At 49.3% G+C, this 22,931-nt stretch overlaps 3 protein-coding genes across 6 annotated transcripts in view; 2 read left to right on the top strand and 1 right to left on the bottom strand.

The window, feature by feature from the left end:
- The first annotated feature begins 1,230 nt into the window (after window positions 1-1,230).
- Mif4gd (MIF4G domain containing) lies at window positions 1,231-4,695 on the top strand. Of its 3 annotated transcripts, none has more exons than XM_090350271.1 (6): window positions 1,231-1,387; window positions 2,202-2,335; window positions 3,066-3,175; window positions 3,334-3,489; window positions 3,600-3,692; window positions 4,174-4,695. In XM_090350271.1, the coding sequence occupies exons 2-6, from the start codon at window positions 2,254-2,256 to the stop codon at window positions 4,399-4,401; spliced, it is 669 nt and encodes a 222-aa protein (XP_090206397.1). In that variant the 5' UTR covers window positions 1,231-1,387; window positions 2,202-2,253; the 3' UTR covers window positions 4,402-4,695. The 3 variants fall into 3 exon arrangements, with proteins under 3 accessions (XP_090206397.1, XP_090206400.1, XP_090206398.1); XM_090350272.1 differs by lacking the exon at window positions 1,231-1,387 and adding an exon at window positions 1,593-1,613; XM_090350274.1 differs by lacking the exon at window positions 3,334-3,489.
- A 44-nt stretch (window positions 4,696-4,739) lies between these two features.
- On the bottom strand, window positions 4,740-9,966 carry Mrps7 (mitochondrial ribosomal protein S7). Its single transcript, XM_090350270.1, has 5 exons — window positions 9,881-9,966; window positions 9,227-9,418; window positions 8,825-8,888; window positions 6,578-6,745; window positions 4,740-5,309 (listed from the first exon to the last, which is right to left on the bottom strand). The coding sequence occupies exons 1-5, from the start codon at window positions 9,964-9,966 to the stop codon at window positions 5,088-5,090; spliced, it is 732 nt and encodes a 243-aa protein (XP_090206396.1). The 3' UTR covers window positions 4,740-5,087.
- Window positions 9,967-10,197: 231 nt separating this feature from the next.
- The window catches only part of Gga3 (golgi associated, gamma adaptin ear containing, ARF binding protein 3), a 26,239-nt gene continuing 13,505 nt past the window's right edge, over window positions 10,198-22,931 (top strand). For both annotated transcript variants that reach the window (XM_090350268.1, XM_090350267.1), the window contains exons 1-5: window positions 10,198-10,329; window positions 20,253-20,337; window positions 20,452-20,527; window positions 21,894-21,992; window positions 22,803-22,926. In XM_090350268.1, coding sequence (XP_090206394.1) covers window positions 10,290-10,329; window positions 20,253-20,337; window positions 20,452-20,527; window positions 21,894-21,992; window positions 22,803-22,926 — 424 coding nt within the window. In that variant the 5' untranslated portion in view covers window positions 10,198-10,289. The remainder of the gene's footprint in view (window positions 10,330-20,252; window positions 20,338-20,451; window positions 20,528-21,893; window positions 21,993-22,802; window positions 22,927-22,931) is intronic.

Below are 22,931 nucleotides of genomic sequence, written 5' to 3'. Positions count from 1 at the left end.
CTAGTGGGTGTGAATTTTTTTTTGTGTGGGTCATGGGGCTTGAACTCGGCCTGGGTGCTGTGCTGTCCCTGTCCCTGACCTCTTCAGCTCAAGGCTACTGCCCTATCCTTGAGCCAAGCCCCATTTCCCATTTTCTAGATGTTAATTGGAGATGTCTCTAATTTTGTGCCCAGGATGGCTTTTCCTCAGATCTCAGCCTCCTGAGTAGCTGGGATTACAGACACGAGCCACCTTGCCTGGCTAGGCGTGAAGATTTTGCAGCTAGGTTTGGCATCTAGGCCATCTCAGATTGTGTCTCCTCTGCTCGGCATGGAGCAGTGTGGGTCCTCTTAACCCTGAATCGCAGTTACTAGAGGGCACAGCTGGCACCAGAAAAGTTATCAGAGCCCAGGGAAGCCACTCGCGTGTATCTATATGCCACAGAGAAACTTGGGGTAGGCAGTGCCTTCATTTTGCTCCGGGCTTGTGTCTCAGGAGCTGCAGCTTGGATTCAACTCCTGTGGGACGGGTCCCCTCACGCGTGGGGCCTGTGCGCTGCCTCCCGTGAATCCCCGGCTCTTCCCACCGCCATGGTGTCCATCCTCCACCCTACAGTTCACTGGAGAAATCTCCGGATTCGGGCTGCAGGTTTCATGCAAAGGTCCAGGCTGAGGCTGGAGATGCGAGACCGGGCTGCGGGGAGGCAGCCGCCTGAGCTTGTGAGGGTGCGTGTGTATTTTTATTTTATTCCTGGTTTTCTTTGCTGTCGGCTGAGAAATCTGCGCCTCCACGACTCGTGATAGCCATGGTGGTTCTGCTCTGCTCCCCAAGCCCCAAACGACAGGGCCCCGGGCGGCAGGGCTCAGCTCACCACGGACACTGGGGCAGCGCGGTCCCGGGTCCCGAGGCACTCACTGCCCCTTAGATGACAAGCTCGTTTCTGTCATTTCAGTGGTGCATCCGTCCGTGTCCCTGTCCTCCCCTGGTGGAAGCCAGGACGCCAGCCCCGTCCCGCAGTCGGCCTGGCCACGCCCTCCTCCGACTCCTCCCACATGGCGGGGCCAAGTCTGCCCTGATCCGGTCACCTGAGCTTCGGAAGGGCTTGGGAGGGACCCGCGGCCGGCTCTCACCACCGCACGAGGGTCTCGGAGCTTCCTGTAGACAGAGAAGCAGGACGGCCCATGCGCAAGCCCTGGGGCCCGGCGGGGTAGGGTGCGCCGGAGGGGCAGCCTCCTCTCCCGGCAGGGCGTCGGGACCGCGCGCCCCGCCCCGGCGCGCGTGGCGGCAGACCCGGAGGCGGAGCCGTGCAGGCCGGGCCGGGAGCCGGCAGAGGGCGCCGGTGAGCCCGCCCGCCCCGCGCCGGAGATGAACTCAGACCCGGCACACGGGCGCGGCACCGGCTTGGCAGGTGGGTCCCTGCGCTCCGGCCAGCGGGACCTCGCGGCGTCCCGGGCTTGCGGAGGCCCCCGAGGCCTAGAGGGCCACAAGATGGCCTCCTTCCACTGGAGGGGCCGTCCTCGTGCAGAGGGGGCCGGGGAGGCACCAGAGCCCCAGGGCCTCTCGCGGGAGCCACCTCTCGGGTCGCGTCATCTGCTCCCTACTCTAAGAGGAAGGATCCAGCAGCATACAGCCCAGTAATTATGAGCTTGGAGGGGTAGGGCTGGGTGGCTGCCACTCTGAAGCCAGTTTCACAGGCCAGTCCCGGTCCCAGTCCGGGCAGAAGCGGGCCGGGACACGGGGAGCCGGGACTACTAGCTGCAGAGTGGGCTTTGTGGAAGAAACTAGAGAAATCTAGAGATGGCTGGACCCCTGCTGGCATAAAGGTCCGCCACGTGGAGTCCAGAGCTTTGTCCCTCCGCCGGAGTGGAGGTCCGTTCCGTGTGAGCCTGACACTTACCCCCTCCCCCAGCTTAGACACCCTGACTCGTCTTCTTCAGTACTGGCTAAAAAGAACCTGCCTCTGTGGACAGGGAGGGTGCTCTTCGTCTCTCCTAATCTCTGAAGCCCGAGATTTCCCTAGGCTGAACTGGTGCCTGGCTGGCACCCCCCCCCCCCCGCGCCGCCCCGCCAGAAGCAAAGTTTAGTGGGCTCCTAAGTCATCCACCAAATGCCCTCACCAGCTCACTTGCACTTATTCCCGGTAGGTTTTGGCCCCGCCCAGGAGCAGGGAAGCCCCACCTCTCCACGCACCTGAGGCCCTGTCCCTTTTGGCTTCTTCTCAGGTGCTGTCACAGCCCCAGCTCAGTGAGGAGCTGCAGGGACTGACGGCTTGTCATGGGGGAGGCGGGTAGAGAAGAGTACAAAATCCAGTCTTTTGACGCAGAGACCCAGCAGCTGCTGAAGACAGCACTGAAAGGTGAGCAGGGGAGTTCTGCCCCTTCGGCCCTTTCCTTGGGCAGGCACTAGCCTTGTCTGAGAAATAGGAATCACAACCCAACTCTGACCGAAAGTAACCTACATTCAGGCCTGTTCGGGGAGGCTGAATCAGTCATCCTCCTGCCTGTAAAGCCTTTAAGTACCCATGAAAAAGAACAAGGCTCCTGCTCTCTAAGCCTTTGAGGCTGACTAGCCTTCTGACAGAGCTGCGGGATTTGGGCAAAGGATGGAGGACCTGGTTTTCTATTTGGAGTTTGACTTGGTTAACAATTAGCTATGTCCTTCTGAGCCTGTGGAGGAGGCCCTGCTGTCCAGGATAGGGGCTGTGTGTTACTGAGACACATCTGTGAAACTGCTGTGGAATTTAGTGTTCAGTAGTCGTTTCTCAACTTAGTGCCAGGAAATGATTTGTTCATACTTTGGTCTTTTCCAGCTATCTAACCCACTGCCTCTTAGAGAACCAAGGGGCTGACACCAGGGGTTCCTAGGCCTGTCTCCTTTGAAGTTCTGCTCCTGTTTCCTTTGCAGTGTTAGGGATGGAGCCCTGGGTCTCACACTCAGTAGGCAAAAGCTCACCCATTGAGCTACACCCCATGTAATGTCCTTAAGTGTCAACAGTCAGTGCTCTGGAGACATCTAATAGCCACAGAAGTAGGTGCAGGCAAGTGTGCCAACGGGCAGCTTTAGGTTCCCTCCTGTCTCTACCCTAGATCCAGGTGCGGTGGACTTGGACAAAGTGGCCAATGTGATTGTGGATCACTCCCTGCAGGACTGTGTGTTCAGCAAGGAAGCAGGACGCATGTGCTACGCCATCATTCAGGTTGGGGAGTTGGCAGAGGAGAGGGAGCTGCGTTAAGATGCCTCAGGAGAGGGCACAGGCTAGATAGCAGAATAGAGATGTACAGGGAGAGGCCAGGATGGGTGGGGTAGCAACAGCACTGTCCCTCTGGCTCTCATCACCCTCTCCCTGGCTCACAGGCAGAGAGTAAACAAGCAGGCCAGAGTGTCTTCCGGCGTGGACTCCTCAACCGGCTGCAGCAGGAGTACCAGGCCCGGGAGCAGCTGCGAGCGCGCTCCCTGCAGGGCTGGGTCTGCTATGTCACCTTTATCTGCAACATCTTTGACTACCTGAGGGTGAGGCCTGGGCAGCCACCCTGGGAGTCAGAGGCCTGTTTCCAAGGCCATGTTGGACAGCTTCCGCAGAGCCACTAATATTGCTGCCCTGGTCCTTCTCCTCCACACAGGTGAGCAACATGCCTATGATGGCTCTCGTGAACCCTGTGTATGACTGCCTCTTCCGGCTAGCCCAGCCTGACAGTCTGAGCCACGAGGAGGAGGTGAGTGAGCAGCCGGGGAGCTGGTGCTAAAGATGAGCTGCCTGAGTTGGCTCAATACCAGCCTGCATCTGCAGGGGCCTTAGAAGGCATCGTTGCCAGGCAGGAGTCTGGTGCGGGCATTTAAGGCCTGTTGCAGTTACACGACAGGCTGCCGGGTCTGGAATTTACCCAGAACAAGAGCAGCAAACTTGACTAGTTCAACAGCTTCAACAGGAATGGTGAGAGGGCCATGGCCAGCTACAGAGATAGCTGGCTTAGAAGCTAAACTTGGTTCAGCAAGGGAAGAACAGGCAGAAGAGTGAGGTTAGACTGGAGACAGGTTTGCCGTTGGAAGCTAGTTCCTGAGTACCCATGATGGTATAAGGATGGTGAATGAACATGGAACCAGGGCAGACCAGAAGCTGGCACTGGCAAGTGCCATTACTCTTATGTGCTGGGTTGCTCTGCCCGAGGTTTACCAGGCTTCCCGTTGCCCTTGCAGGTAGACTGCTTGGTGCTGCAGCTGCATCGGGTGGGGGAGCAGCTGGAGAAGATGAATGCGCAGCGCATGGATGACCTATTTTTCTTGATCCGGGATGGCTTCCTCCTTCAAACCTCTCTCAGCTCTCTGTCCCACCTACTGCTGTTGGAGATCATTGAGTTCCGGGCAGCTGGCTGGAAGACCACGCCTGCTGCCCACAAGTATTATTACAGTGAGGTGTCTGACTAGGCTTGGCCACAACACTGCCCATTCTGTAACTCTCCTCCAGAGTTGGTGACAGTTCCTGCCTCTCCAAGGTCCCTTCTAACCTGTCCCACCTCCCACTGAACTCTGGTCCTGCCTGGCTTCCTTCTCCAATGAGGACCTAGAAGACACCAAACAGCTGATTCTTCCCAAGAGTGCCTCCTTCTGCTTTCCACCTAGGCCAGGCAACAAGGGCAACGCCTAGCCACAGTACCATGTAGCCACTGACACACCAATACAATGGTGCCTCAGTCTCTCCATCTGTAAAACGGGTTACCACAGCCATTGTGATGCTCTTGAACGCTGAGGAGCAGAGACCAAACACAAGTCATAACAGAAACTGCATTTGATACACTTTGTACAATGACTGCTACAGAGACAAGCTCCAGTTAGCTGTAATGGAATGGCCACTCACCAGGTCAGGCCAAGAATTTTCTAATAAATCATTTCTCCTATTAAAACATCTTTCATTCAGTGTCTAAATGTCTAGCCCCAGCTGAGGGAAGAGAAGAGTGGATTGAGTTTTTAGGGGGTTGATCAGGGGTGGGGAGAAAAAAATGGGCAACAGAAAGGAAGACGTCCTTAGCACACAAGTGTTACAGGTCCTTTCCAGTAGGGCAGTGGATTCCTACACAAGAGCTCGGACTCCTCCCTGGCCCTGTCTTTTCCCTCTACCACCAGCGGTAGTGGGCCAGGGCACGGTTGGCCTCGGCCATCTTGTGCATGTCATGTTTCCTCTTGATCACTGGACCCTGGTTGTGAAAAGCCTCCAGCAGCTCATGTGAGAGCTTCTCGGGCATCAGTGTCCGCCGGTGCTTCTTCTCTCTGCACTCAGTGATCATCCATTTCATAGCCAGGAAGCGGCGACGACGGTCGGCAAGGGGTGAAGGAACCTGGGTAAGTAAGTGGCACAGGTGAGAGGGCCTGCCAGGTCTGGGCCTCCTGCTTCCCTGAGCTCTAAGGGGCCCTGTTTCTCCTGGATAGCCCCAGTAAGGCTCTTCACGAGCCTCTCTAATTGTGTTTCTTTGGCTTTCTCTCACCCCTGAATTACTTCAGTTTAATAGACATAAGGCCACCTACTTAGCAGACAGACACATATTAAGCACAAGCCCTTTGTCCTAAAAGGAAAAGTCACCGAACATACAAGCATGAACTGGGAACAGTTCTGTTAGCTGGAGTGATCCTTCAGACCAAGGGTAACGAAAAACAGTCCCTTGTACAAGAATCATTTCCCAGTTTTTACTATGTGTCAGGGTCCGTACCAGACACTAAAGGTGTCTGCCCTTAGCATTTGGATAAAAAAAACAAAAAAAACAAGCCAAGAAAACCTTTTCATGACAACAAAAAAAAATGATTAAATATCTCATTACAAAAATATCTCATTACAGGGCCGGGAGTTTGGCCCAGTGGTAAAGTGCTTGCCTAGCATGCACGAAGACCGGGGTTCAATTCCTCGGCACCACATACATAGAAAAAAGCTGGAAGTGGTGCTGAGGCTCAAGTGGTAGAGCTCCAGCCTTGAGAAAGTCCAAGGACAGTGCTCAGGCCCTGAGCTCAAGCCCAGGACTGGCAAAAAAAATAAAAATAAAAAAATCTCATCACATCCAACAAACAATTGTTACAGGTTAAGCACTATGCTAAATACAGGCACATAAACATGGACTTTTAACATGAGAAATTTATAGTTTAGGGATACAGGATGCTAGACAGAGGGGAGAGAAGAGACTCCCAGAAGATGTCATTTAGTCACTTCTTTGCTCTTTTTTTTTGTTGTTTTGTCAGTCATGGGGCTTGAACTTAAGGCCTAGGCGCTGTGACTGAAATCTTTCCCTTAAGGTTAATGCTTTACCACTTTGGGCCACAGCTCCACTTTTGGTTTTTGGTAGTTAATTGGAGGTTAAGAGTCTCAGACTTTCCTGCCCGGGGTTCGCTTTGAACCATGCTCCTTAGATCTCACCCTCCTGAGTAGCTAGGATTATAGGTGTGAGCTACAGCACTAGGCTCTTTTCTATCTCTACCTGTGATCTCCATCTGTACTACAGGATTCAGAGGAATGAATCCTGACAAGTCCTAAATCTGGAGGACCATGACTCTGGGCCCAACTCGTGCCCTCCCACCCCTGCCTTGTTTCATAGCAGCCCTGCTTTCTTGCCCCCATCACCTGGTAGAAATGGCCACCTCTGAGGATGGATACCAGCCCAATCACAGGCTCACAGTTTTTCAGTGCCTGGTGGAAGATGACATAGGGGTTGCATTCAATAGTTTCCCGTTCCTCTGCAGAAGCAGCATGGTACTTTGCAAACTGCTTCCTTTTCAGCGCTTCCAGAGTCTGCAAAGGGAGACATTAGAAAGGGCTGCTCAGGCTCCTTACAAAATTTACTACCTTAGCACCATGCCTTTTACTTATATCAGTGATGGCCTCCCTCAGCAACTCTAGCACAGTTTCTAAGCTTTTCCTGCTTTACTTTGCTAGTATAGGATAGAGTACACTAGAGAAACGACAGACTCGGGGCCGGGAGTTTGGCCTAGTGGTTAAAGTGCTTGCCTAGCATGCATTAAGACCCGGGTTCGATTCCTCGGTGCACATACATAGAAAAAAGCCGGAAGTGGTGATGAGGCTCAAGTGGTAGAGCTCTAGCCTTGAGAAAAGTTCAAGGACAGTGCTCAGGCCCTGAGCTTAAGCCCAGGACTGGCAAAAAAAAAAAAACGACAGACTCCTGCAGGACTGCATTAAAGCTTTCATTTCCACACACACAAGGTTTTTTTGTTTGTTTTTTTTGTGCCAGTCTTGGGGCTTGAACTCAGGGATAATTGAACTCAGGGTCTGGGTATTGTCCCTGAGCTTATTTGCCACAGCTCCAATTCCACCATTTTTATTTTACTTACTTACTTAATTTTTTTACCAGTGCTGGGATTAAGCTCAGGGCCTGAGCACTGTCCTTGGACTTTCTCAAGGTTAGAGTTCTACCACTTGAGCCTCAGCACCACTTCCAGCTTTTTTTTTTTCTATGCATGTGGTACCAAGGAATCAAACCCGGGTCTTTGTGCATGCTAGGCAAGCACTCTACCACTAGGCCAAACTCCCAGCCCCCAATTCCAGCATTTTTTATTTTATTTTGCCAGTACTGGACTTGGGCTTTCCTCAAGGCTAGCACTCTGCACTTGAGCCTCAGCACCACTTTTGGCTTTTTTCTATGTATGTGGTACCGAGGAATCGAACCCGGGTCTTCGTGCATGCTAGGCAAGCATTCTACCCCTAGGCCAAACTCCCAGCCCATCTTGCAGCATTTTTTAGAGGGGGATAGTTAATTGGGAATAAAGAGTCTCACAGGCTTTCCTGCCCAGGCTGGCTTTGAACTGTGATCCTCAGATCTCAGACTCCTGGGCAGCTAGATTATAGGCATAAGATACCACTGCCCAGCTGGGAAATTAATTTTAATGATGGTGTGTATGAATCTATTATCCTATTTAATTTTTCTTACCATCACTTGATCTCAGTATCTGCTGCTTTTGCTCCCTGACTGTCTACCACCTGCACCACGATCTAACCTCTAAAAAAAGGAGTTATTTGGTGTTTTTATTTTTATTTTGGTCAGTGGAAGGGCTTGAATTAAGGGCCTGGGCACTGTGCCTGAGTGCTTTTGCTCAAGGCTAGTGTTCTAGATGTTTTAACTACAGCTTCACTTTCAGTATTCTGGCGGTTCACTGGAGATAAGAGTTTCACCTCAAGGGCCAGAAGCGTAGCCGAGTGGTAGAGTGCTTGCCTAGCATGCACTAAACCCTGAGTTTGATTCCTTAGTACCACATACAGAGAAAAAGCCGGAAGTAGTGCTGTGGCTCAAGTGGCAGGGTGCTAGCCTTGAGCAAATAATGTCCAAGGACAGTGCCCAGGCCCTGAGTTCAAGTCGCAAGACTGGGAAAAAACAACAACAACAACAAAGAGTCACCTCAGATCTCAGCCCCTGAGTAGCTAGGATTACAGGCATGATCCACTAGTGCCTGGCTTTATTTAGTTTTTCACACTAGTGACTGAACTGAGGCTGGTCTCAAATTCACAATCCTGCTTTTGCTTCCCAAGTAGCTAGTGTTACAAGCCTGTACCCCACTCCATTCTCTACTCTTGTTTTGTGGGGGGAGGAGGGTGCCGGTAATGAGTCTTAAACTCAGGGTTAGACACTGTCCCATAGTTTTATTTGCTCAAGACTGGTGCTTTACCCCTTGAGTCATTACTTTCAATGTTTGGAGTTTTCCTGCCCGCCTTGCTTTGAACCAGATTCTCAGATCTCAGCCTACTGAGTGGCTAGGGTCACATGAATAAGCCACCAATACTTGACCCATTCTAAAGCTGAGATGAATCAGGCAGGGACCAAGGCTAGAAGAAAAAGCAAAAACAGGAAGAATTGTTTACCTGATTCATGAGGGATCTAGCCAGTATCTTGTTTCCTCCTTTCATCATCATGTTGGTGAACTTACTTAAAAAAAAAAAGGTACATGGTTAGCTTTTCCAAAACGATATCATGGAATTATTTTTTGTTTTTGTTTTAAAGCTTGTGTGCCTGCCTGTACTGGGGCTTGAACTCAGAACCTGGGTGCTGTCCTTAGCCTTTCCACTCAAGGCTGATACTCTACCATTGAAGCCAGAGTCCCACTTCTGGCTTTTTGCTAGTTACTTGGAGATAAGTCTCCTGGACTTCTCTGTTGGAGATGGATTACAGGCATGAGCTGTCCTGCAGTATTTAGAAATTCTTTACCACAGACCCTCCCTGGGATAGAATTGTTCCAGTCCACGGAACAAGAGTCTCCATCTAACCTGATCACTGGGTCTGCAAACACAGAGCTTGTTTTCGTTGATGGGGCAGCTTTGATGGGCTGAGTTTTCTTGAGTTCCTGATCATATTTCTCTTCCTCCGTGAGTTCGGCCACAGGTTTGCGGTAATGTTCTTTGTCAATGAGGGGATCTCTGAATTCAGGACCATAGCGGCTCCATCTCACCTGGGTTAACCTGGGAGTGGAAAGAGGAGGCTGACACAAAAGCTGACTCCACAAGTGCATAAGCTTGACTTAACAATAGGCATGTTTGCCAGACCCACTGACGAGGGCGAGCAGCGCCGAGAACCGCAAGCTAGACGTGCACCGCAGGAATTCTGGCTCTTGTCCTAAGAGGTAGCGGGGACGCCCTCCCCGTCCATTGCTGACAGTAAGGTTCAGCGAATCCCCACTGCCCCTCCTTTCCCGCCCTCCCAGCCCCCACGCGGGCCTGGCTTTGGGTTCGGCGGGGCCGCACTTTCAGGCCCGAACAGAACCCCAGATCGGGCCCGGGCCCAAGGGACCGCAGCTAGAGGCTGGAGTCCAGTCACATCTGGACTCCTGGGGGCAGCCTTCTTCCTCCCGGGCTCCCCTCTTTGCTTGCAGGGCCTTCCGTAAGGACTCCAGAGGCGCGCCCAGCTGCCCGCGGCCCTCTCACCCCGGAAGCCGCCGCCACACAGCACGTAGCACCCCAAGAGACACGGCGGACCCCCCGGGCGCCGCTCTCAGCGCGGGGGCAGCCATATTGCTCGGCTCCGAGGACCCCACCAGGACTGCCCTCCGCGCGCCTGAGCGAATGGCGAAACACCCGGGTTAAAGACGCCGCAGGGTCCGAAATCGGAATCTCACGCCACCGGTTCGGGTGTTGAAGTCTTTCACCCCGCTGTCCCCCCCCAAAACAGAAGATCCCAAAGAACATTAATATTCCCGGGAGCGGCCGCAGTCTGGCGCGACCTCCGGTGGCAGCGCTCTCTCCTCTCAGGCCCCCATGTACGCCGCACCTCGGACGGTCTCGTGCAGAATCTCGCGAGGTTTGAAGCCGCGGGGCTGGCCCGGGCAGCAGCAATATGGCTGAGGCGGAAGGGGAGAGCTTGGAGTCCTGGCTGAGTGAGTAGCGGCGCCGTTTCTGCCTGCCCCCGAACTGCCCGGTCTGCGCGCCCCCTCCCCCGACGCCCCCTGCCCGGGCTCCGCGGGCTCCCCCATGGCGAGCATCTCGCGATACGTGGCCTGCCTCGGCACATCCTCTCGTTCCCGCGCGTGGCGGTGACAGCTCGAGGGCTCCCGGGCCGGGAGAACGTGACAGCCCGATTCGACGGGGTGACGGGCTTCGGTGCCTGGGGAGGCCGGGGGGCCGGGGTGCAGGGCCGCTCCCGGCGGGGCCTGCGGGACTCCTGCAGCCGCGTCCCCCGAGCCAAGGGTGAGTGACGGGGTGCTGGCTTGCGCCGCAGCGCACAAGCCTGGCGGCTCCAGAGTCAGCTGGACCGTGTCCGATGTCCTCCAGGGACGGCTTCGCCCGGCCCCAGTGCTTGTTGTTGCCGCTGCTCCCCAGTCCCGGGGTTTGAACTCGGGGCCTCGCACTGTCCCTGAGCTGCTTTTGCTCAAGGTTGGCCCTCTACCAACTTGAGCCACAGATCCGCCTCTGGCTTTTTTGTGTGTATGTGGTACTGAGGAATTGAACCCGGGGCATCGTGCATGCCAGACAAGCCACTACCACTAAGCCACAGGAAGAACGTTTGAAGTAATTTTCCAAAGAGAGCGATGGTAGAGAAGGGAGCTGTTTTTTTGGGCGAAGCTTTATATGGCTTGATAGCCCCCTCCCCACCTCCTCACAGACACACTCTTAAGACATCATAAGGAAGAGAAGCATGAAGGTATAGCTGTTGTGGTATATTAATATAATCGCTAATACGCATTGCTCTGAGGGAATAAGAGCTAGCTTGTTATAAGGCAATTGATGGGGTGAATAAAATTGATTAGTGAATTTATTAACGCTTAAGTGAGGGGTTAATAAGTGAATTTTCCCCGTCCCCCTGGAAGCCTCATTAAGCAGTGATGGAAATTGGGCCAGATAGATTGCATAAATTGCCTAGGTACTGATTTGTACTGGGATCTCACTGAGTGGAATCTTCAGGTGACAGCTGTTAACCATAATTGCCTAATCTTAATAAATCCCCTCAAAGAGAGGAACTTAACATTACGCTTATAGGGCCTGGGGCTGATGGCTCACACCAATAATCCTAGCTACTAAGGAGGCTGAGATCTCAGACAGAGGTTGGAAGCCAGCTAGGGCAAGAAAATCTACAAAACTCTTACCTCCAATTAACTTCCAAAGAATTGGAAGTGAAGCTGAGACTCAAAGTGGTAGGGTGCCCGCTCACAGTGGAAGAGATTAGGGACAGCATCTAGGCTTTGATGTCCAGCCCCAATTCTGATGTACACATACATACATTGTATGCCAAGTATCCTAGCAAAGCGGGTTCTGCTGCCACAATATCTCTGAAAAGCAAACACTCTGATTCTAATCGAACCATACCTGTACCACTGTGGTTTGGTTTATAAATGTTAATGGGAATGTTGGAATAATTTAGTGACCTAAAGTTAATAGATTTTATTTAAAGATACATTGATACATTGAAACAGGAGAGAAGGTGACAGGAAGAAGAGAACATTTGTAGACTCCAGTTGACCTTTACTATTCCTGTTAGTTTTGACTTTGTAGCAATGTTTACATTTTATTTAGATTTCTTCTTTTTTTTTGTCAGTGGTGGGAGTGGAACTCTGGACCCAGGCATTGTCCCTCAGCTCTTCAGCTGTGTCGCCCTACCCCTTGAGCCACTTCCAGTTTTTTGATGATTAATTGTCGATAAGTCTCACAGTCTTTAGTGCCTGGGATGGCTTTAAATCTCGATCCTCATATCTCACCTTCCTGAGTAGCTAGGATTACTGATGTGACCCACTACATCCGGCTTGTTTTCTTCCTTTCTTGGCTAGTGGTGTGGCTCCTCTGGTAGAAATCTTGTGTAGCAAATTGGAGGCCCTGAATTCAAATCTCGACAGTGTGTGTGTGGTGTGGTGTGTGTATGTAAGGAAATTCTTCCACTCTTCTCTTCATCTTTATGGTTCTTATGTTTCCCCCTGGAAACATAAGCATTACAAAAAGTAGTGCTTAGGGTCAGCAACATCTAAGTCAAGTTCCTTTTGGCCCCATGGTTTGCTTCAATTACTGCCACAGCTTCCTTTTGGTAATGCCTCATGCCTCTCCTTTTCTCTTTTTTCCTTGATCTATTCTGTTCCCTGGAGAGCAGTTCTGAATCAAGTCATTCTACTATTGCCAAATGTACTGCTACCCCTGTAATCTGACCATCATTATTTCCTGCCATTTTCAATATGGCTATCTGATGTTTCTCCCTGACTTGGTCATTCTGTTGTTCTCAGAGCACAAACACATGTTGTTCTCCTTTAACCTGAAAGCCCTGCTGTTTTTGTTGTTGTTTGTTTGTTTTGTTTTGATTGGGGGGGGCAGTCCTGGAACTTCAACTCAGGGCCTGGGTACAGTCCTTGAGCTTCTTTGGTCAAGGCTAGTACTCTACCATTTGAGCCACAGTGCCACTTCTGGATTTTTCTGTTTGTGTGGTACTGAGGAATCAAACCCAGGGCTTCATGCATGCTAGGCAAGCACTCTATCACTAAACCACATTCCCAGCCCCACCCCACCCCACTCCTTTATGATCAATGAAATCCTTCAGAATCCACTTCAGAGTCTCTTTGCCTATAAACCATTTCCTGATGACTTCAGGAATCTTAACACGAAATAGCAGTGCCCTGCTGTGAGACGAGTTAGGAAAAATCAGGAAGTTCAGGCAAGGACTGGAAATATGGCCTAGAAGCAGAACAATTAGCTGCATAGCATGTACAAATCTTAGGTTGGATCCCCAGCATCCAGAAAAAATGTCATTGAAAGGTTAAGCAGTCTTTGCCCTCAGTTTGATGGGTGTGATGCAGGAATGGATAAAGAAATGGAAAGAGGGCCGGGAGTTTGGCCTAGTGGTTAAAGTGCTTGCCTAGCATGCATGAAGACCTGGGTTCGATTCCTCGGTACCACATACATAGAAAAAAAGCCAGAAGTGGTGCTGAGGCTCAAGTGGTAGAGCTCTAGCCTTGAAAAAGTCCAAGGACAGTGCTCAGGCCCTGAGCTCAAGCCCAGGACTGGCAAAAAAAAAAAAAAAAAAGAAATGGAAAGATAGCTGCACACCATGACTCACACTTACAATCCTAGCTACTTAGGAGGCTGAGATCTGAAGATTGCAGTTCAAAGTTAGCCTGGCCACTAAAAAGTCAGAAAGACTTTTTTTTTTTTGGTCAGTCCTGGGCTTGAGTTCAGGGCCTGAGCACTGTCCTTGGACTTTCCTCAAGGCTAGTGTTCTACCCTGAGCCACCACACCACTTCTGGCTTTTTCTATGTATGTGGTACCAAGGAATCGAACCTGGTCTTCCTGCATGGTAGGCAGGCACTCTACCACTAGGCCAAACTCCTGGCCCTGGGAGAGACCCTTATCTCCAATTAATCACCAGAAAAATGGAAGTGGCCCTGTGGCTCAAGGGGTAGGGAGGTAGCCTTGAGTTGAAGAGCTCATGGACAGCGCCTAAGCCCACAGTTTCAGTCCCACTACTGACACAGGGGGGGGGGGGATGGAAAGATAAGATAGCGCAGCTTCTTTAGGAAACTGGAGTAAAGGAGACTGGAAGATGATCTAATAAGGAGATGGAAGTCAGACAAGGCCTTAGAAAATTGGGAAAAATAAGTTAAGGAAACGCTGGATGATGATTTGGAGGGGAGCCAGCCTGTGTGGGGTACACAATAAGGAAGGAAGTTTAGCTGGCTTAAGCAAGCACTGTGCTCCTAGAAGGGTGTATGAAATAAAGCCTGGGTTGTTAGGATCAAATTCTGTAAAATAGGAAATTCTAACCCAAGAAAAATTTCTACTCTTATCAAGTCCCTACTCCTTCCTTTCCTTTCCTTTGCTTTCTTTCTTCCTCCCTCCCTCCCTCTCTTCCTTTGTTCCTTCATCTCTCCCCTCCCTCCCGCCTACCTACCCACCTTCCCTCTTTTATTTTTTTAATTTTTTTGGCAGTCCTGGAACTTGAACTCAGGGCCTGGGCATTGTTCTTGAGCTTTTTTTGATCAAGGCTAACATTTTACCACTTGAGCCACAGCACCACTTCCAGCTTTTTCTATTTATGTGGTCCTAAGAAATTGAACCCAGGGTAGGCAAGCACTCTACCATTAGGCTATACCCCTTTCTCTCTCTCTCTCTCTCTCTCTCTCTCTCTCTCTCTCTCTCTCTCTCTCTCTCTCTCTCTCTTTCTGTCTCACCCTCTCTCCCTCTTTCTCTCCTCCCTCTCTACCTCCCTCCCTCTCCCTCTCTCCCCCTTTCCCCTTCTCCCTCTTTCCCTCCTTCCTTCCCCATCCTGGGATGTGAGCTCATGGCTTGGGCACTGAGCTCAAGGCTAGTGCTTTTCTGTTTGAGTCACAGCTTTACTTCTGGTGTTTTGGTGGTTAGTTGGAGCTAATAGGCTCATACATAGACTTTCCTGCCTGGACTGCTTTGAACTATAATCCTCACATCTCAGCCTCCTGAGTAGTGAGGATTACAGGTATTATCTAGGTATTATTAGGTGTTATCTAGTTCAAGTCCCTAGCTCTTGGGTAACTGATGCAATCAGAAATATTCAGATGATTGATAAAGGGATTTTACATAGAATTGGGACAGTTCTGAAGCAAGGAGGTACTGTGGACAAGAAATGAAGAGATTAGAAAAGACACAGAAGAAAGAGACTCCAGGACTGACAGGAATGGGTAGGAAGAGGAATCAACAGTGAGGTTTCAAGCTGCAGTGCCTGGGAGTGGGAGAAAAATGGGTTTTTGAATAGTAACACCATTTATAGAGCCTTTTTTTTTTAACTCAGGAGAAATGATGACTGTTTTCAGGCTCATTTCTTTACCAAATTAACCTTTGTAATTAGATACTGTCAGGCTTTATGCACTGATTATGCACAACTTCCTCAAGGTCTCTTTCTTGTTCTTTATGTATGGTCTTTTAGGTCTAGCACTCTGTTCATTAATTTTTGGGGTAGGGGAGTGCTAAGAGAGACATGCTAACTAACCACATCCTGGTTCAAGACTGAGCATACATAGTGATCGTGATCTCTTTCTAGCCCATGCTTTTGCACCTGCCCATTTCCAATCACTGCCTGTGGAATTTCTTTCCCCTGGGGGTATCTGAGCCATGCTAAGATGGGGTACTCAGTGGTGCTGTTTTCATCACCCTGTGATATTTTTCGGTCCCCCAAAAGTCAAAGCTAGACATAGAATTAGGCTGAGAATAAGAGCAAGACATCTAGAAGCACGAAGCAGAGAATGAGGCTTTTACCAGAGACCCAAAAATAGAAACCATGAGTCAGAGCAGGGCCCAATGGGGTGGTTCCAGAAGTCGGGGTCTACAAGGGAGACTCTAGTGTTGCCTTGGTGCTTGGAGAAAGAGAATGTTGAGTGGCTTGGGGAACATGTGCCCTGCTGGGATATCAGTGGCCATAGGGCCAGCTGAAGTCCCTAGGAAATGGCACTGATCACGCCTCTGGTCAGGCTTTTTGTGCCCTGTGCATGATAGTGCTTCCTGCAGATTCATAGAGGAGACTATGGAGACGTGAGATTCTAGGCATGAATGCAGGAACACAGTGAAAAGTTCTTGAAGGTGTCAGTGCTACAGATAGAGGAACAATGAGAAGAATGAGATGATTCTTGACTGTCCACTGTGTATGGGGTGCGGGATTCACATTTTTTTTTTTTTTTTGCCAGTCCTGGGCTTGAGCACAGGGCCTGAGCACTGTCCTTGGACTTTCTCAAGGCTGTAGAGCTCTACCACTTGAGCCTCAGCATCACTTCCGGCTTTTTTTTTTCTATGTATGTGGTACCGAGGAATCGAACCCGGGTCTTCATGCATGCTAGGCAAGCACTTTAACCACTAGGCCAAACTCCCGGCCGTGATTCACATTTTACTGTATATGGAAAACACTTTTCCATTTCAAATACTATGAATTGTGAGGTATGTCACTCGTCCCAAAAGATAAAAGTGTTAGGAGGGGGTGTACTTCCTGAGAGCATCAAAATTTTGAGTTCCACAGCTTCTTGGTGTCATGTGAAAACCTGAAGTAATCTCAAGTGATAGAAATTAGTTCCAAGGCTTCATTCTAACTGGTGATTTTTTTTTTTTTCCAGTCCTGGGCTTGAGCTCAGGGCCTGAGCACTGACCTTGGACTTTCTCAAGGCTAGAGCTCTACCACTTGAGCCTCAGCACCACTTCTGGCTTTTTTCTATGTATGTGGTACTGAGAAATCGAACCTGGGTCTTCGTGCATGGTAGGCAAGCACTCTACCACTGGGCCAAACTCCTGGTCGCCTAACTGGCGATTTTTGTTGTGTTGTTGTTGATGATGATTGTGGGGCTTCAACTCAGGGCACTATCTCTTAGGGGTTTTTTTGCTCAAAGCTAACACTACCTCTGTGAGTCACAGCACCACTTCAGGTTTTCTGGTGATTAATTGGAGATGTGAGTCTCAGGGACTTTTTAGTGCTGGGGCTGGCTTTGAGCAGGGATCATCAGATCTCAGCCTCCTGAGTGGCTAGGATTACAGGTGTGAGCCACTGCCCAGCCCATTTCTACTTTTCTAGTGGTTAATTGGAGACAAGAGCCTTATGCACTTTCCTGCGCAGGCTAGCTTCAAGCTTCAATCCACAGGTCTCCACCTCCTGAGTAGCTAGGATTATAAACATGAGCCACTAGCACCTGGCTTCTAACTAGTGATTTTTTTAATTGCCTTGAATTTTTTTAAATTTTTTATTGTAATGTATAGAGGGGTTACAGTTATATTCACCAGAGAGAAGGTGCATTACTTCTCACAAATTGATACCCCTTCTCATGTTTTTTTTTATCCCCATTTTTGTCCCCCACTCCCCTCCCAAGCATCTTGTTTTCCTGCCTTCCATTTCCTATTTCAAATAAACAAATAAAAACATATATACAATATACCAGGTAACAAAGTCAGATACTATAACAATATGAGATTAACCGAAGGGCAACAAAGGAGAAGAGAAATTACATAGTACATTAAGAACAACAATCATTCAAGATAAAGCTCTTATTTCCATATCCTGGATATCCTTTCATTTAGCCACATCCTAGATGGCCTTATGCATCTTGTAATCCTCTGCTAGGAGAATCCTAGGTTTGTACTAATTATTACACATGAAGGAAACCATTGAGCCTATGTTCCTTTCACTTAATATTTTTTTCCAAGTCTAACTGGTGACTTTTAAAGCTAAGAAAACACCCATAGTCGTAAGATATCAGAATTTAGGAACTTCTAACCGGATCCCTTGTCAGAGAGCTGTCAGTCTCATGGGTAATGTGAGTGTGTTGAGAGGATATACATCTTCTGAGCCTGAAGCTCTAAATTAAGCAAATTTGGAAGAAGAAGAAAACCTTGAGCCTCTGCAGGTGGACCATCCTCTAAATACTTGTGCTAGGGAACAGAAAAGGCTGCCAAAACCAAGTGTTACCAAATTGTCATTCAGTAGTGACTTAAAGCCTCAACAGCCTTCAGAACTTTCCAGCATTGTGTCTGTACATGATGATGGATGGCTGTTTAAATGGAGGGCGCTGAACACTCCATCCCATTGATGTGTTCAAGGGGTAGAGCACAGTGGCTGGTGCTTACTTAGTAGGGGCTTGGTAAAGGTCCACTGGTCACTGATGAGCTTCAAAACTGGGGAACAGCTGGCCACGGCAGCTCACACCTATAATCCTAGCTACTCAGGAGGCTGAGATCTGAGGATCACAGTTCAAAGCCAGCCCAGGCAATAAAGACTGTGAGACTCTTATCTCCAGTTAACCACTAGAAAACGGGAAGTGGGGCTGTGGCTCATGTGGTAGGGTGGTAGCCTTGAACTGAAGAGCTCAGAGACAGTGTCAGGCTCAAAATTCAAGCCCCATGACGCACTAAAAAAAAAAAAAAAAGTATTTGTATTTTCTCAGTGTCTGTATTTTCAATCTAGTCCAATCTGATTACATAAAATACTAGACTAACCAGAGTTCAAATCCCACGTCCAACAAAAAAAAAAAATGTGACTTTTGGGGCCTGGAGTTTGGCTTAGTGGTAGAGTGCTTGCTTAGCATGCACACAGACCTATGTTTGATTCTTCAGTACCATACACATAGAGAAAAAAGCCAGAAGTGGTGCTGTGGCTCAAGTGGTAGAGCTCTGGCCTTGAGAAACCCCAAGAACCGTGCTCAGGCCCTGAGTTCAAGGCCCAGGACTGACAAAAAATAAATAAATAAAAAATAAGACACTAGACTAGAAACATTTCTTAGTCATTTCTACTTACTGAATACCAGCTTCAGTGTCTTTTTTTTTTTTTTTTTTGGTGGTGGGGCTTGAACTCTGGGCTTGGGAGCTGTCCCTGAGCTCTTCAGGCTCAAGGCTACCACCCTACCCTTGAGCCACAGGGCCCCTTCCAGTTTTCTAGTGGTTTATTAGAGATCAGAATTTCAATGGTCTTTAGTGCCCAGGCTGGCTTTGAACCATGATCCTCAGATCTCAGCCTCCTGAGTAGCTAGAATTATAGGAATGAGCTACCGCAGCTGGCTTTGGTTTGTTTGTTTGTTTTTCCTGCCAATCCTGGGGCCTGAACCCTGGGGCCTGGGCACTGTCCCTGAGCTTCTTTTTGCACTGTACCATTTGAGCCACAGTAGCATTTCCAGCCTTTTCTGTTTGTTTCTTTCTTTCTTTCTTTTTTGGCCAGTCCTGGGCCTGAGCTCAGGGCCTGAGCACTGTCCTTGGATTTTCTCAAGGCTAGAGCTCTACCACTTGAGCCTCTGCACCACTTCCGGCTTTTTTCTATGTATGTGGTGCTGAGGAATTGAACCTGGGTCTTCGTGCATGCTAGGCAAGCATTCTACCACTAGACCAAACTCCCGGCCTTGGTTGTTTCTTTTTTTTTTTTCTTTCTTTCTTTCTTTTTTTTTTGTGCCAGTCATGGGGCTTGAACTCAGGGCCTGAACACTGTCCTTGGACTTTCTCAAGGCTAGAGCTCTACCACTGGAGCCACAGCACCACTTCTGGCTTTTTCTATGTATGTGGTACCGAGAAATCGCACCCAGGTCTTCGTGCATGTTAGGCAAGCACTCTACCACTAAGCCACATTCCCAGCCCCCTGCTTCATTTTTATATAACTGGACTTATCTGAATTTGTTAGATCTGCAAGTTTTTGTAAGGGTATTTATGAGTATGTTAATCTATATTTGTGTTTATTCTTTGGATCCTGTTCCATGCTCTGAGCTCCGTAAAGCTAAGGATTTGTATGTGGTACTGAGGAATCAAACCCAGTTCTTTATGCATGCTAGACAAGCACTCTACCACTAGGGCAAACTCCTGGCTGAGACAAGAAATTTGGAAGCAAAATTTGGTGCCTGAAAACTGTGAAGAAGGGCTGGGAGTGTGGCCTAATGTTAGAGTGCTTGCCTAGCATATCCTGGGCTCTATTCCTCAGTACAGAAGACTAGAAGTGGTGCTGTGGTTCGGTAGAGCATTAGCCTTGATCATAGAGAGGCTTGGACAGTGCCCAGGCCCTGAGTTCAAGCCCCAATGCTGCCAAGAAAAGTGAAGAAAGCTGGGTGCTGGTGGTTCACTCCTGTAGTCCTAGCTGCTCAGGAGGCTGAGATCTGAGGATCATGGTTCAAAATCAGCCCAAGCAGAAAAGTCTGTGAGACTTATCTCTAATTAATCCCTAGAAAACTGGAAGTGGTACTGTGGCTCAGGGTGATAGGCCTTGAGTGGAAAAAAGTTCAGGAATAGCATCCAGGCCCTAAATTCAAGCTCCAGTCCCAAGTTAAAAAATAAAAAGTGAAGAAAAATTTCCTTTGTGTTCTCATTGCTGTTGATAACAGTATTGTATCCTCTTTGTTTTGTCCTAAGATAAAGCCACGAATCCTTCCAACCGCCAGGAGGACTGGGAATACATAATCGGCTTCTGTGATCAAATCAACAAGGAGCTTGAAGGGTAAGTCTTGCTGGGGAAGGGGCGGTGAATGGAATAGGAGATAGCCAGAAAGTGTCCAGGAGGCCTGGCCACATGGTCCAAGGTGATGTACTGACTGGTTTACTTACCCACCAGGCCCCAGATCGCTGTCCGATTGTTGGCCCACAAGATCCAGTCTCCACAGGAATGGGAAGCCTTGCAGGCCCTGACGGTAGGTCTTTGCTCCCAGAGATGAAAGCAGTAAGTCCTCACCCACCCAGGCCTTTCCTCATGCACCCATTTGACCCTTGGTAATTCTGGGAGTTTGTGCCCAAAAGCCAGCCAAGTCTTTGATATATATATTCAGTCAACCAGTCTATAGGTGTATGGGCTGTGCCTCTGAGCCAAGGCCTAAGGTTTAGAGACATCTGGACCAGAAGCATCCACCTCTCCAGCATGGTGTGTGGTCACTGGAAGAGGCAGAGCTGCCATGGGAAGATGCCTTAGAAGCAGGACCTTGGACTCAGAGTTTTCTAGAAATCTTACCCCTTTAGAGTTAGGCAGCAGCTGACTCTAAAGAAGAGTGAGATGAGCAGTTTATTCTATAGCTAAAAATAATTTGGATACCAGTGAAGTTTCCCACATGGGTGTGTTTACAGGACAGAGATCTTAGCCTTGATTCAAACTAAGAGAGTTCAAAATGAGAAGTACAAAGGAGGAGCTGGATGTTTGGCCTAGTGGTAGAGTGCTTGCCGAGTGCACAAAGACCCAGGTTCGATTCCTTGGTACCATATACATAGAAAAGCTGGAAGTAGTGCTATGGCTTCAAGTGGTAGAGCATTAACCTTGAGAAAGCCCAAGGACAGTGCTCAGGCCCTGAGTTCAGTCCCCAGGACTAGTCACAAAAAATCAGCTGGGCGAGGTGGCTCACACCTGTAATCCTAGCTACTCAGGAGGCTGAGATCTGAGGATCAAGGTTCAAAGCCAGCCGAGGCACAAAAGGACCTAAGACTCTTATCTCCAGTTAATCTCTAGAAAACATGAAGTAGGGCTTGGCTCAAGGGCAGGATAGTAGCCTGGAGCTGAAGAGCTCAGGGACAGCGCCCAAGCCCAGTTCAAGCCCCAAGACCTACCAAAAAAAGTACCACAGGATACTGAGTACCTCCTGGCATTCCCTAAGCTAGAGAACAGCTGGGCGGACAGCAGTCTGTGGCCCTCTTTGACCCGGACTTAAAAGGGTTTCTGGAGAAGCAGTGATACACACTTCTGTCATGGTGACTGTAGAGCCAAGATCTTGAAATAGTGATTCTCAAGGAAGATGGTTCTGCTCCTCAGGGGACTTTGGTAATGTTTAGAGACACTTAGTTGTCAGGGGGTGGGGTCTCAGCATTTCTTACTCTGGCTCCTGCAGAATATCTCCTGCAGAGGTACCATTTGAGGGGTAGATGGTGAGTGATTGTGGCTTAACCTCTATTTCCTGGAACACAGCAAGCACCCCACTTGGAATGAGCTGCTTCCCCTGGGAATATTTGCTTGGCACTGGATTCTAGAACCAGAGCTGCCATCACTGAGAGAGAACCTCCTCCTTTTGCCAACAGGTGCTGGAGGCGTGTATGAAGAACTGTGGGAGGAGGTTTCATAACGAAGTGGGAAAGTTCCGGTTTTTGAATGAGTTAATCAAAGTTGTCTCTCCAAAGGTCAGTCAATGACAATTTTCTTGCTTCTGTGGACGCGCGTGTGTGCCAGTATTGGGGATTGAAGTCAGAGCCTTGGTGCTTTTTCAGTCAATGCTGGCGCTCTACCACTTGAACCACACCTCCATGTCTGGCTTTTTTTGACAGTAAGAATCTTATGAAATTTCCTACCCAGGCTGGCCTCAAATAGCGATCTTCAGATCTCAGCCTCGTGAGCATCTAGGATTACAGGTGGAAGTCACCAGTGCCCAGGTGCCCTATAGGCTGGAGCTCTAGTCCTGATAGGACTGTAGGAAGTGTTTTGTTACTGTTCTTTCTTGATTGTGGAACTTGAACTCTGGACCTGGGCACTGTCCCTGAGCTCTTTAGCTCAAGGTTACTGCCCTACCCCTTGAGCCACAATATCACTTCTTGTTTTCTCATCATTAGTTGGAGATAAGAGTCTCACAGATTTTAGTGTCTGGGCTGGCTTTGATCCTCGGATCTTAGCCTCCTGAGAAGTCAGGTGTGAGCCACCTTGCCTGGCTTAGCAAATGTTTTTTCATGCAAGAATGCAGTTAGGCTTTAGGCAACTTATATGTGGAAGTGCAATAAGGACCTCCCAATCCCTGCCTCACGGTGAGCTGTGTCCAAGGAGACAGAGCCATGCCACCGGGGCCCCCCTCTCCCTGGCTCTCATACTTTGACATCTGCTGTCTTGTAGCAGTCGTGGGGACTAACTAGTGCAAGAACATTTCATTGCCATGATAAGAGCCTGACACTCTGCCTCCAAACTGCAGTTACTAGATTTTCCTGTTTCCATTTGTCTCCTAGTACTTGGGAGACAGAGTGTCTGAGAAAGTGAAGACCAAAGTCATTGAGTTGCTTTATAGCTGGACAGTAGCCCTGCCAGAAGAAGCCAAGATCAAAGATGCCTACCATATGTTGAAGAGACAGGGTATG

This window comes from Megascapheus bottae, chromosome 17 (genome assembly GCF_031878675.1).
Source record: "Megascapheus bottae isolate mThoBot1 chromosome 17, mThoBot2.hap1, whole genome shotgun sequence".
Classification (NCBI taxonomy): Eukaryota; Metazoa; Chordata; class Mammalia; order Rodentia; family Geomyidae; genus Megascapheus; species Megascapheus bottae.
Note: the sequence above shows the minus strand (reverse complement) of the source record. Positions and strands in the feature narration are given on the sequence as shown.

Excerpts from the sequence above, each read along its gene's own strand:
- Mif4gd (XM_090350271.1), top strand. The coding sequence starts at position 2,254 with ATGGGGGAGGCGGGTAGAGAAGAGTACAAAATCCAGTCTTTTGACGCA. Across the intron at positions 2,336-3,065 it reads GCTGAAGACAGCACTGAAAG|ATCCAGGTGCGGTGGACTTG; the intron begins GTGAGCAGGGGA and ends TCTCTACCCTAG. Across the intron at positions 3,490-3,599 it reads ACATCTTTGACTACCTGAGG|GTGAGCAACATGCCTATGAT; the intron begins GTGAGGCCTGGG and ends TCCTCCACACAG.
- Mrps7 (XM_090350270.1), bottom strand. The coding sequence starts at position 9,966 with ATGGCTGCCCCCGCGCTGAGAGCGGCGCCCGGGGGGTCCGCCGTGTCT. Across the intron at positions 8,889-9,226 it reads TTTGCAGACCCAGTGATCAG|TAAGTTCACCAACATGATGA; the intron begins GTTAGATGGAGA and ends TTTTTTTTTAAG. Across the intron at positions 6,746-8,824 it reads CTAGATCCCTCATGAATCAG|ACTCTGGAAGCGCTGAAAAG; the intron begins GTAAACAATTCT and ends CTCCCTTTGCAG.